The 20682-nt window shown below is 39.4% G+C and overlaps 1 protein-coding gene and 1 long non-coding RNA gene across 15 annotated transcripts in view; one reads left to right on the top strand and one right to left on the bottom strand.

The window, feature by feature from the left end:
- Positions 1 to 1314: 1314 nt before the first annotated feature.
- Positions 1315 to 20682, bottom strand: part of PPP1R9A (protein phosphatase 1 regulatory subunit 9A) — a 315876-nt gene continuing 296508 nt past the window's right edge. For 6 of the 14 annotated variants that reach the window (XM_041728258.1, XM_041728261.1, XM_041728263.1 and 3 more), the window contains 5 exons: positions 13433 to 13631; positions 11313 to 11432; positions 10446 to 10469; positions 9150 to 9332; positions 1315 to 7775 (listed from right to left, as the gene is read on the bottom strand). In XM_041728258.1, coding sequence (XP_041584192.1) covers positions 7566 to 7775; positions 9150 to 9332; positions 10446 to 10469; positions 11313 to 11432; positions 13433 to 13631 — 736 coding nt within the window. In that variant the 3' untranslated portion in view covers positions 1315 to 7565. The remainder of the gene's footprint in view (positions 7776 to 9149; positions 9333 to 10445; positions 10470 to 11312; positions 11433 to 13432; positions 13632 to 20682) is intronic. The other 8 variants (XM_041728260.1, XM_041728271.1, XM_041728265.1 and 5 more) reach the window with 4 other exon arrangements.
- Positions 6743 to 19290, top strand: LOC121475127. Its single transcript, XR_005983627.1, has 3 exons — positions 6743 to 6933; positions 9177 to 9337; positions 17370 to 19290. It is a non-coding gene; the product is annotated as an uncharacterized LOC121475127 (long non-coding RNA).

The following is a 20682-nucleotide window of genomic DNA, read 5'->3' as shown; positions in this document are numbered from 1 at the left end:
TAGAAAGGCAAACAAAAACATTTAAAAATCAACAGCCTTGGCCTATCTTTTGAGGGACAATGATTAGGAAGAAAAGATGACTTTTGTCATTTTCTTATAAAAGCTGGTATGAAGCGGTTACCTGTCTTTGTCTCTTCTGAAAGTATGACTTCCAGGCTGGATTATTTCTCTAGGATGCTCAAGCAGTCATGTTAGAAACAAAGTTCTTCTAAGGCATTTGCCATGATGATGGTCTAGCATTTTGGGAAAAAATTGCTGATAAATTGAAAACTGCCAACACTTTAAGGCTACTAACTTAAAGTAAGAAACAAGAAGAACATTTTGTCTGGATCAAAAAACACTTCTCCTCACATCAGATTAGAGTTATTTTAGTCACGATTTCAGTGAGCCTAATGTCATGTGCCCTATGAGTGCTCAATTATTCAGTGATACTGTTCACAGCCCTTGAAGCTGGATTTTCTGAAATCTTGTTTTGAAACTATTGCTAGCTGTTGGGCTTATGTTGAAAAAGCCACATATTTCCTTTAAAAAGAGTTGCTTGATATCATCAATGAAATAACTATACTGTTTTCTCTTGTTCTTGACAGAATAAACAAATTTTGCCCCCAACCCACCCAACAGGAAAAGAAAGCAAGTGATTCAATTTGACACAGCATCCACTCAAGATCAGTCAAAAAGGGACACATGCTTCCCCTCGGTGAGGGGTTTTGTAACACACTCCGAGGAAGGGAAAAACCAGCTTATTTCATTTATTTGGTGCCCAAGGCTTAGTCACAGATCAATTATGGTTCATGTGTGTATGTGTGTTTGTGTGTGAGACAGAGAGAGATAGAGAAATTAATACCCCTCATTTGTTATATTCAAGTCTTCAGAACATTTAAGGTTTTAGAAATAAAATTGCTGCTTAGAACCCGGTACTGTGGGCCAGGTTGCCCCCAAGCCTACCCCTCAGCCTGCCCTGCGCTGTGTGAGGCCTGCTGTTGACTGCCCCCCCCCCCCATCACAGACCCTCATGGGCCCCACAGGGACCGGAAACGCACAACAGGAACTGGAAGGCGGGTGAGGGAGCTTCTGGTGGAGCATCTTTCACTTCATGCCCCGTTCCATAATTGTGCTTTCATATGTAATTCGAGCTGCCAATTTACACTTTACCGGGGCTAAAGCTTATTTTTAGTTACATTTCCATGGAAAATGTGCACTTTGCTCTTGATTGATAGATATATTTTGACAGTTAATGCAGGTTTACCCAGTCAAGGCTTGTTTTAGTTGAAGGTGAAAATGGAAGAGGAAAAAAAAACCTTACTCAGACAGATGTCCATATTTCTCTTTTTATTGCATTCGTTGTCTAACAACAATAATACTCATTGGCAAGAAATTTATTTACACTGACAAATTAAATTTAATCACAGGTATTTTTAGATTGGTCAGAAAACAGAGGGCCGTTGTGATAGTTTGCTTTGAATGCCTCTGAAAACCAAAGAGTAAGAAATGTCGCTTGAAACGGAACAATCTAGAGAAAGTACATATTAACCAAGCACAAGAGAACAATTCAGACGTGGCACTATTGTCTCTTCCATGCAAATGATCAGACACCAAAATGCACAAATTAAAAGTTTCAGATAACATGCTATCCATATTTATTGGACTTAAAATGATTTTTCAAACAACTCTTTTCTTTTAGTGATATATAAAGAAAGATTAAAATAAATCAACTTCTTACAATGGAACAGAATTCATTCTCTCTTGTTTCTTTTTTCAGCTGGATCGTTTTGTTAATGATATGTAGCAGGCGTACTAGTTATTTAATTGCAACACCATTAAAAAATATAAAAGCAGTAGTGATGACCATAAATAATATTAAGGGAAACATATACGTATACATACATACACACATACATATATACATATATATGTATATATACATATACATATATACACACACATATATATATATATATATATATATATATATATATATATATATATACTTAAGGGGTTTTACAAAGCATTAACTAAACCTGATGTTGTTGGAAGGTGTTACCTAGCTGGAGTGCCTATCAATTCCCACTTTTCAAGGTAATTTAACTATTTGTGGCCAATTGTTCTTTCATGGATGAAGGATTAAATCCTTCAAAGAAAAGCTGGGTAGGTGGGTAAAAGAGCTGAAAGAAAGAGAAATGTACACCTTCCAACAACACACTCACACCCATATCCACTTGCATTATATTTGGCAATGACCTAACTATGCCATCACTCCACAAAAGAAGTAAATAAATGATCATGTGATGGCAAAAGTGCCATCAGAGAGCCAGTAGTTAGTGACTTAAGCATCACAGCTACCAAATACATCATTGCAGAGCATGAGCGAATGCACAGTAACACATGGTGCAATTTTTAGCCAAGGAAACTGCGGTCCACAGTTGAAATGCCCAAAGCTGCATAAATTTCTGAGGTTCAACTCAGCAATGTGCAATCTTGACATCAAAAGCATTAACCAAACATTTGAGGAAACTTTATCTTACTAAAATACCAAGTATCTAATAAATCAATTTTACCAAAATATATAAACATGTAGAAGGATAAGTGCATTTAGTAGAAATACTTACATTAAAAAAATCTCTTAAAATCTTATGAGCCATTCAATGTATACACACACAAAAAGTGGCAATAAGGCTATGATTACTGCTTGGGGGTCCTAACTGACATTACCAAGTTTCATATACTATATATATATATATATATATATATATATATATATATATATATATATGCAATGTAATTGCTGTGTGTGTGTGTGTGTGTGTGTGTGTGTAAGGTGGGAATATATTCACACATATGTAGTTCTGTACATCTACACACGTGGCATGCACATTATTGAGAAGTTGCCTCTGGTTCTCTTATTCTTTACCTCATATTCATTCTTGAATCTCTAGAAGTTTTGGGGTTGGGGTAGGGCCAAAGATTGGAAATCATCACATTTCTTTCCTTCCCCACTCTGTAGATCTGGAAGCAGGTCACACGCCGTGCTTGATCCTCACCACTCATGTACGTGAGCCTTCAAGTCACAACATTCCCTCAACACATCCACACAGATGCTCACACACAAGCACTTAAAGACTCTGTTTACCATAGGGTAGAACTTGATGCTTTTATTTTCCAGGGGAAAACTGATTCTGTAAGGTTTTTCTTTGCCCTCTAACTTCCTGGTTGTATATATTCTATGCCGCTACTATAAGTTACTCAAATACTACTGGTGTACTGTGTGGTATTATTTTTTTCCCCAGTGTTTTGGACCAAGGCTAAATTTCCTGAGACTTTAAATCCCTAAGACAAATATATATATATAATCTGCCTATGTAGCCAGGCTGTTTTTCAGGAATGAGTCACCGAAACACATTTGTATTTCCTACAACACAACTATCTTTTGAGAATTGACTCCCTACTACCCTCATTATTGTAATGAAGAAAATTCTAGTAGAAAATATGCACATTTTATTTCTGGACTTCATCCTTAAATGCTTAGCTTCAAAATAGTACATGGGTAGATCCTTGACTAAAGGTAAATTTCAAAATATATTTTTAAGAACCCTGGACTTCTCTTTTCCATTTTACCTTTCATTCAGAAAGTGCTGCGGACTTAGCAGTAAGTAGGTGAGCACCAGCCACCAGAATGAAATGCCCCTCACCAGGGCCATACTGGGACAGGAAATTTAGTTGCTCAAGTGGAATTTGGTAATTCTTAAATATGTCAATGTATTGAGGGGGGCTATAACATCTCCAAAGTATGAACATTTCTTTTAGAATGGTTAGGACATCTCCCTTTAGAATCTTCGAACACTGGGCTTCTTCTCCTAAAGCTTGGTCTATACAATCTTTAGCATTTAGAAATGAGTTAGAATATCCATATAGATGCAATTTTTTATTTACCTTTTAAAATACAATTTTAAAGCACATGTTGATCCTATTACACAAAGAATCTAGATGAGAATTCTTTATCTTCAGCAAAAACCATAAAGACTAATTAAGGTGCTAGATCCAACAACCTGTGACTATTTTTGTAGCTTGAGCCTGGGATGGCTTAAGCTTTGGGGCCAGAGACTGACACAGGATGAAAGGCAGCAGCAAGAGTTATTTGGTTCCTCCCCTATCCTCCTGCCACTTTGTTTCCAACAACAAAGAAGCACAGAGTAGGCATTTCCATTTCATGCCCCTTAAAAGCTAAGTTTGGAGTGAGCACTATCATACTGAGGTCATGAACCCTTACCGGTTAAAAATACTTCTGTAATGTTGAGGGCTGGTAATCCCCCACCACCCAAGCTAAAGGAGGATAACACAGAATGATACCTTCATTGTCATGAAATTAACGATAGACTTCATCAGTGTGACCCAATGGGAAAAATTAGGTTTCTACCCTAATGTATCACTCTGAAGTACACTTCTGATTCACATAAAAAAAGAAAAAAAAAAGAATGAAATAGCTATTACATAAACTGTAAGTTACTTTAAGGGAGATGGTCTTAAATAATCTGTTATAAAACCTGAAGTCCTTTAATGGAAAACTCTGCCCCAGACATTCAGCTCATACAACGCTCCCTGTCTACAGCTTGGCCTCACCACACATTCCCTAACCCCCAAAGCATTACCTATACCCCAAAACAATTTGGCTGTTGTTAGAGTTATACTGAGCTGTCATTTAGGGAATATAGTTCATAGTAACCAGATATTCCCTTTCTGTTCATTTTCTGATAAATAAAAAACTGCAGAGTTTTTAAGGTCCATAAAGCAACAATTCTATGTTTAACAGTATGGATACCGAAAACCACTAGCACTAAAGTGGGTGTTGTTGAAGACACTGGAACCTCCATTAGGTATCATGCACTAGAGTCAAGAAAAGAAATAATACGAAAACAAAATGTTCATAAGATCTGAGGTCCTGCACTTTGTTTTCATACTCTGATCAATCAGTTTACATTTTATCCTTGGCTGGACAGTCAAATCAAATGCCTTTTACGATTTCAGCAGTTGTAAGTAGTAATATTAAAATAACTCTGGAAGACCTAAAATTACTGTAACTTAACTTAAAAAAAATCAAAATAGTCATAATATAAAATAAATGATTTGAGGAATAATAATTTGATTTATAATATTTTCAGTTGGTCATTGGTCTAAATATTGGGAGTGTACAAATAAAGTTCAAGAAAAATACTTTTAAGACATTTAAGAAAATGTAATATAATAGAGATCATAAATTATGTGCAGAGATTGAGACTTACAGACATTTCCAGTATGTACAACCATTTTTAAATATTACCGAAGTGTAAACATAACTTAAGATAATCATCCTCTATTTCCACTCTTAAAATGAATACAGAGCAAAACTTCCAGTGTGATCCAAATCACTTTTTTCCCCACAGATAAGCAAAAATGGCAAAAAACTTACAATAGCAAGCACTAGTATTACCAGATTTTGACTAATTTAGTCTTTTAGCATTAGAAAAGATCTGCTGAATTTTATAGTTCATAAATAGTGGTTCTTTGTTTCTCAAGATATTAATAAATAGCAAAGCACCACACATCTGAAATATTAATAGAGTATCCAGTATGGCAGTTTCATTATCATACACCAAATGAAGATAGTCAGAAAAACATACATAGTGACTTTAATAATTGTGAATCACAATGTTACTTTATATCAATGTTTTAGAGCATTGACTGAATAATCTTTACTAGGGACAAAAGGATGGGTACAGACAATATGCGCTCACTATAACAGGCCTTAGGGAAAGAACAGAATTATAAGTTTCTAGTCTAGCCAATTCCAGATTTCAGATAAGCAAGCCAAAAAAAAAAAAAAAAAAGATTGAAAGAAAGAAATTAAATTAAATCAAAATTTTAAAAAGTCACAAAGTCCAAAAAATGAGATGGTGCTATATGGGCAGGAGCCCTTTTACATTATCTGTTACCTGTAACCTTCAACAAAAGCCTTCCCCAAGCTCTGTGTGTACATTTCTAGGGTAAGATATGGACAGAGACCCCCACCCCTACTGTGTAGTAAAGGAAGTAAAATACTAGTTCAAGATTTGTCCGGCCTCAACTCTTATTTTGAAACTCGTCCCTTGGAAAGTGGATGACCTCATTTTTATATCCAACGCAGCAAAGACAACCAGAAACACAAGCATAAAAAGCAAAACAATGACAAACAACATCCGATCATTTGAAATTTCTCAAGATGAGTTGATTTTCTCCTTTTTCTGCCCTAGTCTCCTACACTTGAATTAGTTTGATGAAACACTGAAATCCTTAATACTGGCTTGAAAATAAGCATGACTGTCTCCGCTGGTAGACTGCAGCCTGTGTGGATACTCTTACACGAACTTTACCTGTAACGTGGAAATCTCTTCAGAACGAAAGAAAATGGCTCAGAAAAACCATTCAAAACATCTCTAAAATGAAACCATCAACTCTCCTTTACAGGAACATTCCATGTGCTCGATAAAATTGCTTCTCTGGTTGAACGCTCCTCAAATCTGAATTTTCTCTAACTGGTATTTCTATTGGTCTTAAAAGGACATTTGTTAAAACACTAACTGAGCCCACTTGGGAAATCTTAAGTAGAAAATCTGTGACAGGTTCCTGATTGTGTCACAGTCAGGCTGAAGACTAGTCGGAATGTTCCCCAGGGGAGGAAACCTGAAAATGTTGGTTTCCTTAAAAATCAATTTCCTATCGAATTTGCTGGGGAAAGAGGAACTACGGTCTGTGTGTCGGGGTCGCTGACCCGCTGAGCGCGCAGCGGGAGCGGAGCAAACAACGGTCCCGGAGCCCGTGGCTGCCTTCACGGCTAACTCTAGGGGACAGCTGTCGCCCCCAGAGCCCCAAGGCAATACCCACATCCACATCCTGAAGGCTTCGGTTTCCTTCTGGAGTTAACAGGTAACGAATTCTTCTCTCTTTTTCCAATGCCCAGCGAACAGGAGAGGGCGCTTGCCTTTGAGCAGGGTACCCAGTCATGTGGCAGAGCACCCGTGTTTCTACAGTGGGGTCGGCTCACTGTCCGGACACAGAAATGAGGGGGGAAACTTGCCCACACAGCAGCGTAGACCCTAGAGCCCAGATCTCCTGGCAGGCCGGTGCTTGGGCCGCCCAGATCTGTGCCGTTGCCCCGTTTCAGGTTCCCAGACTGGAAGGTCATGGCGTTCCACTAACACCACCGGGCGTGTCATGCTTTTGTTGGGCAGGGTGACACTGGATCCCCTCTGTGAGACACCCACCCAATGCAGCCCAAGACGCTGGTAAGTAACAGAAGAGAAAAACACAGCTATTTTGCATCTTTCACAAATAAGATCCTTGGTTTGATAAGAAACAAAGGTGGCTTGGGATTATTTCGGGAGGTAAAAATTAAAAGTGTATTCTATCATTGCAGAAAATGCAGTTATGCCCCCATGCGGTTCCCCCGTCGGCCTAGAGCACGTTACCCCTGTCACGAGTTCCTTCGTCCTTTGCAGGAGAGCAGGGCAGGAGGAGGGGGAGAGCTGTCTGGGGTGCTGGGGGTAGAGGGAGGTGTGTTACTGCTCGCCAGCACCCTCTGACGCAGCGGTCATCTTTTCTGTCTTTTTAGATTTCCTCTGCATTTGCTCTTGTTCCTTCCTTCGCAGCTTTTCTCTTTGTTTTTCCATCTTCTCTTGAGCCTTTCGAGCCTTCTCCAGAGATACCTTCATTTCCTTGAGTTTTTTTTTGACCACTGCTCGGTCCTGGGATGACGTCACTCCAAGAGCCTAGGAAGGAAATACATAAACAAATTGAACTCGAAAACCAGTGGCCTCTCTTGCTTGGGAAGAGTTTGATATCACAATATGTTCAGACTTAAGAACTGATTTAAACATAATCAAAGAGGTAAAAACCAAGAAAGAGCTGCTTCCATTTGCCAAAAATCTCCATTCTTAGGGGCTGAGCTTTATTTGCTCTTTGAAGTCCCTCACACAGTACACCCTAAACCCCATTAAATAAATGCCTTCCAAATTCATATTTAATGGGTGAAGGAATAAAAAAGGCGGGGAGAGGGGCACAATTCTGCTTCTCCAACCTTTGGGCTATAGACATTTACAGGCAAAAGTATTGCTAAACTCGTCAATATTTTTAAAAGCTAGGAGTGGGCACCTGCTGCCACAGAGGGCTCCAAGAAGGGCAGGGAGGATTGAAGTGGCTTCCTGTTTGCCAATGCAGTCATTTACAATGAGGACCAAAAATGTCTTTGGGGCCAAAATACTCATGTCAGCAGGACCAGCCATTTTCTCCCTGTGGGCAGACCTATAAAGGAATCCTGTTAATGAGGAGGTTGCTTAGTGAGTTTGGAATTCAGAATAAGAGGAGTTGGTTGCGTACTTTTAAATGTTTCATGACCTTCAGAATCAACAGCAGGATGCATCCATCTCCCCAACAGGGACAGCCTTGTCAATGGGGCCTTCATAATCACACACTATTGATTGATCTCTAACCTTTTCAAGACTGTCAAGAGATACTCATCTGCTCTTCAGCCCAGCAGGGGGCTGAGGTTGAGGGGGTGGGGAGCTGAATGTGAGCTCTTTTTGCCCTTTTTCCACAGGGGTGGGTGCTCCCCTCAGTCTCTAAAAGGGATGGACTGGACAGGTGAAATGAGAGTGGGATGGAGCTGGGGAGACATGGCCTGCGCGTACTTGGGGGGAGAAAGTTCTGAGGAGAATGTCACCTCAGTTTTGGAGAGGCGTGCAGGGAGGAGTGGGGGTGGAGAAGAGATGAATAAGGAAGGAGAGACTCATGGATCTAGGTTTTAACTCTAATGTGATGACAGAGTTCACAATGGCCATTATTACAACTCATACTACACAGGAAGTCAGCAGAGTTCATACATGGACCATGTGTTGCTGGGCGGAAGCAATGAGAGGGAGTCCCTCGCTCTCCTACTCAGCAGCCTACTGTTTGATTGAGGGTCCCTGACCACTTTCCTAAACTCCATTTACTACTCAGAAATGACACAACGTCCTCTCTGCTGACCATTGATAAGAATTACCTCTCACATATGCAGAATGCTCTTGTTCTAGTGAAAACATTTCAGGTGCCATGAGCAACACAACTTGTACCTCGTAATCTCACACAGAGATAGAATTCTTTACCTTAAGTTTATTTCCATCCAACTGCAGGAGTTGCTCGCCAGTGATGTTTTGGGCACTGAATTCAGATACATACTGCTCCAGATTTAGGCTCATGAGCCAGTGAGAAACCTGCTGCACGCTCCATTCATGAACGGCCCGATTCTGACACTGACTGTGTTTGGGAGACTGTCCATCATCAAGGATCTGAGGTAGGAATGTTATGCAGTGTTGTTAAAGGACCAAAATGCTTATTATGCTAAAGGACCACGGCTTATTATGCTATCAAAAGGAATTTCTTGCCAACTAGAGCCACATTTATTTTAAACCATACAATGAATAAGCTAATGGTTTTAGTTGTGTGTGTAACACACACAGAAACACACGCAGTTATTGCCTACATTTTTTTAGGTATTTGGAAATCTAAAAATTTCCCCAGTAAAGCGGCGTTATTAATGCAGGAAGTTTAATACTGAAAAATACACTCCAATGTTGCAAGCCTTTACATTAGAACACTTTGGAAAGAGTATGAGATGCAGAAAACAAGTATTTCATTGATCTTCTATATGCAACGCATCATTCTGCGTGTAGCCTCTGAGAAGACATTAGAGGTACAGAAAAATACATTGACAAATATGGAGGGATCTTTCCCTTAGAAGAGGACAGAATTAAGTCCTCAAGCATTGTGAGGGGAAATTTTGCAGCCATGGTGTCACTTGAGCAGCAAGCGAACCCGTGAAGGAGGCAGGGCAGGTAATGTCCATAATGACTCTCAATAAATGAATAAGGTGAGGCTTAGCAAGTCTACTTGTTTGTCGGGAGCACATAGCTAGTAACTGGCAGAGCTTAACAGTTTGTAGTTTATTCCAAATCTCAAGCTCTGCCCAGTGTAGAACATCACTTTTAATAGTGCAGAGGGCAGCTTGGTTCCTAGAACCTCTAAACTGAGAGGCGATGAAGGCGATGACAGGTCTGGGAGGAGAGACAGGAGTCACCTCAGGGAACACTGACAAGGGGATGGGGTAAGCCGAGATGAAGGCAGAGGATGTGGAACAGAATGGACCGTGTCAAGGTAGTGGTGATGGGGGACCGATCGAGGGACCTTGCAGGTCGAACCTGGTGATCCTCTTGACTCAGAAACATCTTTTAAACTTAGGTAAAGACAAGGGCAGAGAGCAAAATGATTTAACATAAAGAAACCTTCCACTACAGACACAAGTATTCTTGTATAGTTTGAGTTTTAAATCATTTTGCAGAGAGAGAAGAGAATATTCAAACAATACCACAGAAGCCACCACATGCAGCCCACTGATAGCTCACCTCGTCATCTATCATATCCAGGCTCTGAGTGAGGGAGCAACAAAGGAATCAAAAAGAAAAGTGTTATAGAAATAGGAGGCACAACATACATAGTACAAAGATTTAAAATTAAAATCATGCCAAGCCTGAAGAGTATGGGCAGAAGAATTGAAGAGACAAAAAGTTTAAAAAAAAAATCATGTTAGAAAGAAGTAACTTAGAGCAAGAATGTGGAGCAACAATATCTTTATTTCCACTGTTTCTCTCCTTCCCACCCCCTGCCCTAAATACTGGCATTTCTTTCCTCTCCTTATCTTTGCAGCACTAAGTCCATCACTCATGTAATTTCCTGTTTCTCTGCAAACATTTATCTTCTGGGAATTCTTGGCAATGCTAATTTGACCCTGGCTTCTAAATAAGTGATCCTCACCCAGTTTTTCTCCCTTCATCACAGTGGTTCTCAATCAGGGGACACACACTACTCAGAGGGACCAGCAGAGCCCTGGGATAGGGGAGATGGTGGGGGAAGGGGGGGGGTGCAGTCCGTAAACTCCCACGTGCTTTCTGGGTTGTCCCTGTTTTTGCTCTCTAGTGCCCAGCCTCCCACCACCAACTCCCTCCCCCCTACCAGCCCCCAGCTCAGAGTCATCTCAGTTAAATCAGAAAGCCAGAGGAGGTCCCTGGAGAGCTGTAAAGGGGCTCAGAAACAATTCTTTGCCTTCATGTTGAGATAGGGAGAGAGAGATCATGAAGATTTCATACCAAACCTGAAACCATGGTCCTGATGATTTATATGCAAAATCTACTTAAGAACGTTTTCCTGGTGATAGGTGACAGAGACAATGCATGATCTCAGAAAGCAGGCATGTGTGAGCGCCTTGAGCGTACCTCATCTGATGAGAGTGCTAAGGACTGAGAAAGCCCTGGTGTTTTGGGTTCCGCTCCTAGGCCACTAAGGTCTGCAGAACTGGTACTGCTGGGACTGAAGTCATCGTTGAAGGTGAAATTCTGTAAAAATAAATGAAGCTGAGTGTTAAAGGAGCACAGTGAGTGAACTGGATGTAGGTGTATTTGCAAGTCCTAAAAAGGTTCTGTTTAAGTAATCTTTGAAGGAATTCATATTTGGTTTGGTGATGACCTTCAAGTGGCAGTGGTTGAGAACACTGTGCCTTTTGCAACTGTTAGGGAATTCTGGATGCTTTCTCCATCAGATGAAAGGATAAGTGTTTTGGAAAACTCGTTCTTCAATCCCTCTTCAAGGATACAGCATTCATTATACTCTGCAACTGCTTAGAGGAGTAATATTAATAAGCCTATCTTCTTTGACCCTACTCGCGATGAGTAACAGTGCAAGTAAAAATACAAGATGGTGTGGAGAGCCTGAGTTATTAGGAACAGATGGCCATCCATATTAGAAAGGTAGCTTGAGTACCCCCTGGGAAGGATCACTTGCTGTTGGTTGTGATAAATACTGTGAGAAATGGCAGATCCTCCCCTGGATATAACCTTCAAGATGATGAGTTCTGGGGGGAGGTCACAGTCTGACAATGCACTAGTAGTTACACGCTAAAATACAACTCTCACACAGCACCCGCAGAGCACCAGAGGGGCTGCGGAACAGATAAGCACCCGGGGCTGGTAGAGTTGAGGGCTGGGGCATAAAAAAAACTTTCCCAGAACTTCATTAAAATGTTCAGTGGATATTAAAGTCAAGTAAATTCACAATGACCACGTGGCTGCATTTGTGAAAATATTTTAAACCAAATCTGTAGTCTTGCTAGTGCAAGAGTAGGAGAATTATTCAAACTACACTTGTATTTCTCAAATCCAATACCAAAAATGTTTCAAGATCAAAGTGGCCTGTTGATGCCAAAACTTCTTTTGCTGGTAATTCTAGAACAACTGGCTTCTGAGGAACTCTAAGCCCTTGGCCAACACCATCTTGTTCCATATTCGGCTTCCTTAGGTCCTGGACCATTAGTTTTCCATTAGGTCCCCTTGCCATTGGGTTCAATAGGTTGTCAAAAATAACTACATGCCGGAGGCTGGAGAATTCAGTGCCAGATAAGCCCCAAGGTTTGCTAAACTCAGAAATGGAGACTAAATCCAAGCACACGGAGCTAGGCTGGGAGAACATGTAAGCAGGAAAGCATTTAACACAACACACTACTATTTGATATCGTCAACAGACATACCACCCCGAACCCTGTCCAAACCCTGTGAGCTGCTGACCTCAAGAAAGAGTTAAATTCAAAGCACATTAATCACACATTTCTGTTTGAGAAAGAAAAGCGAACATAGATAAAAGGAGACCAAACAACATGTGAAAGTTAGCCACCATATACGTTTCAATAAAATGTTAGATAAGGTTTGCAGCGTCATGCTGGAAATAACAATCATGTGTTTAAAAACAAACAACACCCATGCAATTATATTTTCTAATTCTGCTAAAGTTAAAGAACTTTGGTGATGACGTTATAAGTTTTTCAACATTTAGCTTTGATTTAAAAGTAGAAATAAGTAAGGGTGCTATGTCAGCATTGGTTTGTTTTAAAGAGTTTCATTTAGATATATTGAACATATATTCAGTCCCAAATTTATTTGTTTTCCAGTAAATCTCAAAGAGCACAGTAAAAATAGTCTTGTAATGTAATTTAGAGTGGAATACTTGGTAAACAGATCTATCATACTGTACCATGATTCAAATGCATCTTTCCCAGCATGGCTTAACTGTCAAACTGAGATTAAATAGCAATATGTGAAAAGACAGGCAAATCAAGGATTAACATACAATCTAGAATGGAACAGCATTAAAGAGGGTGATGGTTAAATGAGGCCTTCTTTTTCCCCACACAAGAAATACCATGCATGGTTTATTGCAGTGTTATCACATTGGTTTCTCAGGTCCAGAGTAAACACACAAGTTGAGAATGCTTTCCAAAGACTTTGAAGAGGAGGAAGGATTTGGGGTTTTTCTTGTTTGCTTTTTAAATCCATGTGTTTTCTACCTTGGACCCCTTTTTATCTGAAATTAGAGTTTCAGGAGAAGGCTGAAGGGGACTCATAGGTGAAGGCAGGTTCCTGAAGGAATAGGATCCTTTCCGGCTTTCATTAAACCACGAGAAAGGCATGCACGGTGAGCGCGTGGAGGCCTGAGGCGCCGGAGATGGCTTCAGTTTCCAGTGTTCCAGCCTGCCTCTGAAGATCCTGTTTTATGAAAAAAAATGCATATTACACAAAGGAAGGGCAAGTTTGACATTTGTTGAACTGAATTCTGAAGGGTCTCTGAATACAGTTCAAAGCAACAGTTTGACAAATTGTTCTACAAGAGAGGAAAAACTTTGCATTTTTGACTAGGATATTAATCTTAGTAGCTATCTTTTTTTGCATCATCAACGTTTTCATATCGCTATTGCCATAGTGAATTCTTATGAAATGTGCTCAATAAGTGGATGTGGGCGAATTAAGACCAGGGAGGGGCATGGTCTTTCTGGAACTGCTATCGGGTTAACCATCACAGCATTCCCCTTATTCGGGTGATATAGCTGTGCCTTACCGCTAGTGACATTAGCTCTTAGCCGGCATTCTTTCCTGGCCTTCTCTTAACTCATGCTTCCAAGAGTCTGGGACTTTAGAAAATGTTGTATTTAAATAATTTGGAAATTTCAGGGCTTATGATATTTTAAGCAAAACACACACCTTATTGGTTTTTCATCATAATCTGTGCGCCTTTTCCTAGGAGGAGACCAGAGCTTGTTTGGAGGTCCTAGCAGGGAGCACAGCTACTCGTGTACCTTGACCAAAGAATGGTCCTCCCTTATTGGGGAAGGTCTTCAACTGAGCACAAGGCTTCGAGAGGGACACATTCAGAGTGATGAGGAAAGAAGGGGTCCCGGTGTAGCCAGCTAGTTCGCCCTCACACTTCCTAGGAGGAGGCTGGACCGCAAGTCTCAACACTCTACTTGGAGGTCCAGGATCTTTTACCTCTTGAACACAAGGCCTTGGCCCTTCCCTTAGCCTCTATTTCTCCTCTATAAAAGGTGGATATTGTAGGTAGCTTATATGTGGTTGTTAAGAATTAAATGAATCTTGGGAAACTGTGAAAGTATAAAGTTTATGGTTATTATTTATATTTTAAAGGAGTCAAAGGCATTTGAGAAACACAGTTTGAAAGCAGATATTTTTATTAGTGCATGTACTTGCATATTTATATTTACTTCTGGTCAGAAAAAAATAATTATCAAGAGCTGAGGCAGGAATGGGCAGTTATTTCTTTGCATCTTGGAAGAGGTCAATATGTCCAAATGAGATTTGACACAATGCCTATTATTCGTTAGCTGTTGATGTCATGACAACAAAGAGATTCCCTTTCAATGAAAAGTGCCTCCACACTGCAGCTAGAAAACTCATTATCCACATGTATATTGGACTTCAGTCTTCTCACATCTAATTTAAAATATTTTGAAATATTTATACTCTTCAAATATTTTAAAATATATTTCAAATTACATAAACAGTCTAACTCCTAACAGCTTCTGTTTCTTTCCAATGATTGTTGTGAGACTCAGATGGGACAATAAATGTGAAAGCATCTTGTTAACTGCTTTGCAAAACAATGTACAAATGTAAAGGATTATAAAATTAGTGACCAAAGAGAATGGAGACATCAGTGAAGTTTTGGTAGAATACTGAAATCATAGGTTGGGTGAGTAAAATGGCTGGTCATTTAAAGATTTCAGAATACCTTATGATTATGATGGTGAATTCCTTTTAAAGAAAAACAATAAAGGGGACAGTAAGAATAACAGAGAAAGCCCAATGAGAGATGTGTCAACCTTCAATCTCATCTGAAACTCTAAACTAAAACAGTTCTGTATCCTGAAGTCTACTTACTTGCTATTAAAAGATGGGGTGGAGGGGGGGGGTACAATAACTGAACTTAAGAAATCATGCTAGCAGAGGCAGACTAGTCCCCTGTAAGAAGCACTTTTTATTCCTGGATGGTGGACCAGTGAGGTGTTTCCCAAACAAGTCTGATAAGAATCACCTGGGGCAGCTGCTCAAATACAGATTCTTGGGCACCTGGACTTACTAGAATCTGGGAGAGAAGAGGGGAAGAGTTTGCCTGGAATCTATATGTTAACACATGTCTGAGCTGACTCTTGGAAGTTTTTAGTATCTATATTTATTTCTATTATCCTGAATGCAAATATGAGGTTTCTGGAGAACAGATGACTATTTACTTACAGAAAATCATTGCACAGGCTCCCCATGTCCTAATTTCCTCTTTCCAGAGTGACAGAATGAAAGCCACTTGTCATCTTATACTTGGTCTACATTGTAAGTGAGGCATCTAAAAAATACCAATCTGGATGATTATATAGACAGGGACAGTAGTGCTGTCCCCACTTCCCCTATGGGAGAAGGAGAGAAATCTTATCTTCTTAATGTCAACAAACTCAAATAGGGAAGGGTCTTAGGTTCTTATCCTTCAGAAAGTAACATATGTCCTAGGGAGAGATAAGACCAGTCTCCAGCTTAATAAGCTTGGGAATGTCTCCATGAAGCTGGGTCTTATCCCCTCTCCCTATCCCACTCCTTGAAAATGAAACCACACACCTCATGAGAGGTAAATTTCTGCAGTTCTCACTATCTATCCAGTCATAATTTAACTTCTAAGGGTTGACTTTTTTTTTTTAAGGCTTGCCTGTTAAGCTTAGGTTCCACAGTCCAGTAAAAAAAATGCTCAGAAAGCTCTAACCGTGCAGAATCATATGAATATTTTTTCTGTAGTCCCACATTCTTATGATTGGACATGTTTGAGATAAACTGGGCCTAAGGGTTATTTCCCCTGTTATAAATTTCTGAATCAATCAATCAAAGTAGCATGGGAGGTTGTTTTTTTTTTTTAAGAGTTCCATCCATAATTCAAAAAGTTATAGTAGTTGCTTAAATACATGGCTATTGTTTTAAAGTTTATAAAGAGACCATAATTAATGACATGATTGTCTTGTCCTACTCCCAAGTGAATTTACCTTGTAATAATGCTTTTGGTACAACCACCACCATCCCCATTTTTTTTGTTTTTAATTAGGCAGGAAATAAGAATATTGCTGCCTACCTGCTCTCACTCTAATGCCTTACTAGAAAAGGACTTTTAGTTCAAATTCTGACCATGTAACATTTCAAACAAAATCCCAAGACAACATATAATTAAACCCTTTCATGAGAGTCTCACTGCCAGTAAAATAGTCAAGACTAATAATTCCATGAGGACTTTGAACATCTAGCCCCTAAGACAGGTCTCATAATGTGAGTGTGATGAATGACATCACAGAAGCTCAGCTTTGGGTCACACTCAGAGGCTTTCTTCCAGTTTTCTATACAAGATGATGGAGGGACTGGAGGACTTGTCACGTAGAAAGCCAAGAAAGCCCACTTCTAAGGAAACAACCAATGTCCTCACAACTGAGAACCACCACGTCCTGGAGTCCTTTGAAGAGAATTTTCCAGGTTTCCAGGAAGTCTCGCTATGCCCCTGCTGAGGCTCTATCCTGAATCCTTCATTTCTTTGTGCAACCTTGACTCCAAATCCCCATGAACCTATGTAACTTCCGTCTGTCTCCTGGTATCCTGAATAGTCAGTATGCTTCCATTTCCTTGGATCTAGAGTGCATTCATTAAAAAAAAGCAAACTCTCCATTACTTCATAATTTCAGATCTATCAGCTTACCAGACATGCTTTCTAAAAAAATATCAATTTCCTTTTGGACAATTTGAAATCTTGGGCCTCCACAAACAGCAGAGAGAATTTACTGACCACTCATCGTCTGTTCACTTGGTGGAGAAATCCATTAACATAACATAAAATTCTTCCTTCCTTCCCTCCTTGCTCTCCTCCTTCCTTTTTTCCTTCCTACCCTTCTTGCCTCCCTCTATTGACAGTTTTGACTCTGAGAGCAGATTATATGGTCTGGGATGCATAAGCTTCACAGAGATCCTTAATAACCCTTTGAAAAATCAAGATTGGTAGAAATGAGTGCTTCGTGGATCTGAAAGTAATTCCCAGTGGATCAAAATAGGTATGTGTTTTGTAATTCATCGTTCTTTAACTTGTACACTATCATTTTTGGTAAAAATGGAATTATAAGTCACTGATGTAACTGCTTGTTTTATTGTTAGGAACTGGGAAAAAGAATGGCTTCAAATTAAGTCTGTCGTATTAAATTGTCATGGGTGGGGGCGGTTGAGGTGGGGGTAATCATTGTTTCCTGGCATTTAAATAGTTCATAATTAACAACTTTACAGAGCAGTTAACCCAATTACATGCATCTTTAAACCAATTCGTCCTGGGGTCAGCATCCCAAAATTAAGTTGCTCAGGTAAACATTGCACAGCGGTTTTCTTTTTTTTTTTTTGGTTTGTCTTTGAATACTGGGTTTGTGAAGTATTCAGAACAAATTGAATGTCATCAAGATATAATTAGGAGTTCAGGAACTGCCAGAACAGAAAAAGTATAAGCAGAATATAGAATTCAAGCAGGTAGTTAAGGAGGTTAATTAAAGCAAGTTAGGTGTAATCAGAGGAAGGGCTGCAGACTTCCCTTTATTCAAATCAGATGAAGTCATTCTGTAAGGTTCTAACATCCATCAGGGAGACTGAGGTTGTAAAGTCAACCCCTTCAGAAGGGCCCTTGGAGCTCCTGACAAGTTAACAGCAATGACAAGCAGGTGTCCATCTGCAGTTCAGGCCAACTACCACTGACACATCCTGCTTCGACCTGGAGTTACGGTCCAAACCTCTGATCAATAACCAATAATAGCCCATCTGAAATGGTCACTGTAGAGTTTAACCTTAATTTCTGACAGGGTTCTGGACATGCTACCATGGAATATGGCAACTTGGCACAGCATATATTTTAAGGGGAAGAAATGTGAGAAAGAGCAGGTACAGGAAGGGTTCTCTGGCCTTCCCCATCGCTTTTTTTCCCCCATCGCTTCTGAAGCAGATCCTAAGACTCTTATGTGAGAGGTGCCCTTCCTACACCAGGAGGAAAGGAAAACCCTTATCTCTGCAGATAGAGGGCCACCAAGAGGAGTCAGAAAGAAGGAACAAATAGGCCTTGCTAAGTTTCCCATTGTTTTAGTTCATGCCCTTTTGTGCTAATACATTTTTCCAAGACTTTCCACTCTTCAACAAACCTAGCATTAAAATGCTCAGGCTTAACCAATTCTTTGGTCTTCATTTCCCAATAAAGGCTCCATCACCCAAAACTTGACATTAAATAAATCTGTATACTTTTCCCCTGTTAATCTGTCTTCTGTCAATCTCATTTACAGGACTCCAGCTGGAAAACCCAAGAGGGTAAAAAAAAAAAAAAAAGGTATTTTTTGCCTCCTCCACATTCATATGAGATGGAGAAACTGTTCCCTTGATGTGATTTTCAACCACACTGGGAAAGCTGAAAATGAAACAGCAAGATGATTATGTAAATAAAAATTTGGTATTTCAAAACAAAAATGTTAGGTTTAAGAATAATAAATATATCGCTTAGGATTTAAGAACATTTGTATTACCAGAAATCTGAGGGAGAAGTTTGTCTATTGATTCTATTTTAATATTTTTAGCTGGTTAAGATTTAAAATAACCAAAACTGATAAGGGCACTGGATATTTACAGTCACTATGTCACCATTTTAATCTACCGTATTTTCGAGAGTTTTTTTTCCAAGTGGAAAAGTGTTGATGTGTTAGGAATGTAAGTTTGTCAGGTTTCAAGGGGAAGTACTTAAAAAGAAAACTGAATAGATTATAAATTTATAAATGTAGTTTTCTAAAAACAGGACAGGGCAGCCCGGGTGGCTCAGCGGTTTAGCGCCGTCTTCAGTCCAGGGCGTGATCCTGGAGACCCAGGATCGAGTCCCATGTCAGGCTCCCTGCATGGAGCCTGCTTCTCCCTCTGCCTGTGTCTCTGCCTGTCTCTCTCTCTCTTTCTCTCTCTCTCTCATGAATAAATAAAAATCTTAAAAAAAAAACCATTAAAAAAGAATAAAAACAGGACAATTACAGGGGGAACAAGTCTGTTCCACTAAGGCTAAGCTTGCAGTATTCAAAGGTCTCTATAAAAGTGATTGCTTTTATTTTCTATAAAATTTTACTAGATGTGTAAACAAAACAACAAGATTTATAAGATGAACTGAAACTCAAAAAAAAAGATAGGTTTTAAACTGGAGACTTTAATAACTTACTTTTCATTTATAATCCTAATGATTATCTTTTTAAGGATAAAGCAACATTTAGGCATTTAATGTTTGGGCATTAAAAATATCAAGCAAAGAGGAAAACCTGTAGAAGTTATATTGTCAAAGTTAAGCACTCCACAGGGGCTTTACTGAATTTTCATCATCATTGTTCATGCCTTAAACACTTGGTTTGAAACTTGCCAGGCTGAAATTATTTTGCCATTCTCTAATGGCCATTCTCCTCTGGCCATTTACAATTGCATTTTTGTTTCCTGTTTTTTAAAATCATTTTTTTAAAAAGAGAAATTTTGGCTCCTTCCTGAGATGCCATTGTGGGTCAAGTTTTGAGATGTTTTTCTCTTCAGGCATACATGACAGTATTGTTAAAGATGTTTTTAAGTACCAATGTTACTTTTTGCTTTATCTTATTTTTCCCTATCCAATTTGCCTTTAAAATAAATCCTATTGTTATATCTTTTGTACCTCTCTGTATAAACAAATTATATTGGGAACACAGAGGAGTAGATATAGATTTAAAAAACAATAGAGAAAAAGAGTCCATGTATTGTGATGAGCACGGAGTAATGTATAGAAACGGATGAATCATCATATTGTATACCTGAAGCTAATACTGTATATTAATTATACTTCAATTAAAAAAGTAAAAAAAAGAATAAACAAACATGAAACCATGCCAATTTATAGACCAATGGAATGAGTTGGAACTCAAAAGAGGATGTTTTTCTTTTTCTTTTTTAATCTTTATTTATTTATTTATGATAGTCACAGAGAGAGAGAGAGAGAGGCAGAGACACAGGCAGAGGGAGAAGCAGGCTCCATGCACCGGGAGCCCGATGTGGGATTCGATCCCGGGTCTCCAGGATCGCGCCCTGGGCCAAAGGCAGGCGCTAAACCGCTGCGCCACCCAGGAATCCCAAGAGGATGTTTTTCATAGAATCATATGGATCAACACTGTCCAATAGAAATATAATACAAACTACAAATATAAATTAAAAT

This window comes from Vulpes lagopus, chromosome 13, assembly GCF_018345385.1.
Source record: "Vulpes lagopus strain Blue_001 chromosome 13, ASM1834538v1, whole genome shotgun sequence".
Taxonomy (NCBI): Eukaryota; Metazoa; Chordata; class Mammalia; order Carnivora; family Canidae; genus Vulpes; species Vulpes lagopus.
The sequence above is the reverse complement of the archived record's forward strand: the minus strand, read 5'-3'. Positions and strand labels throughout refer to the sequence as shown.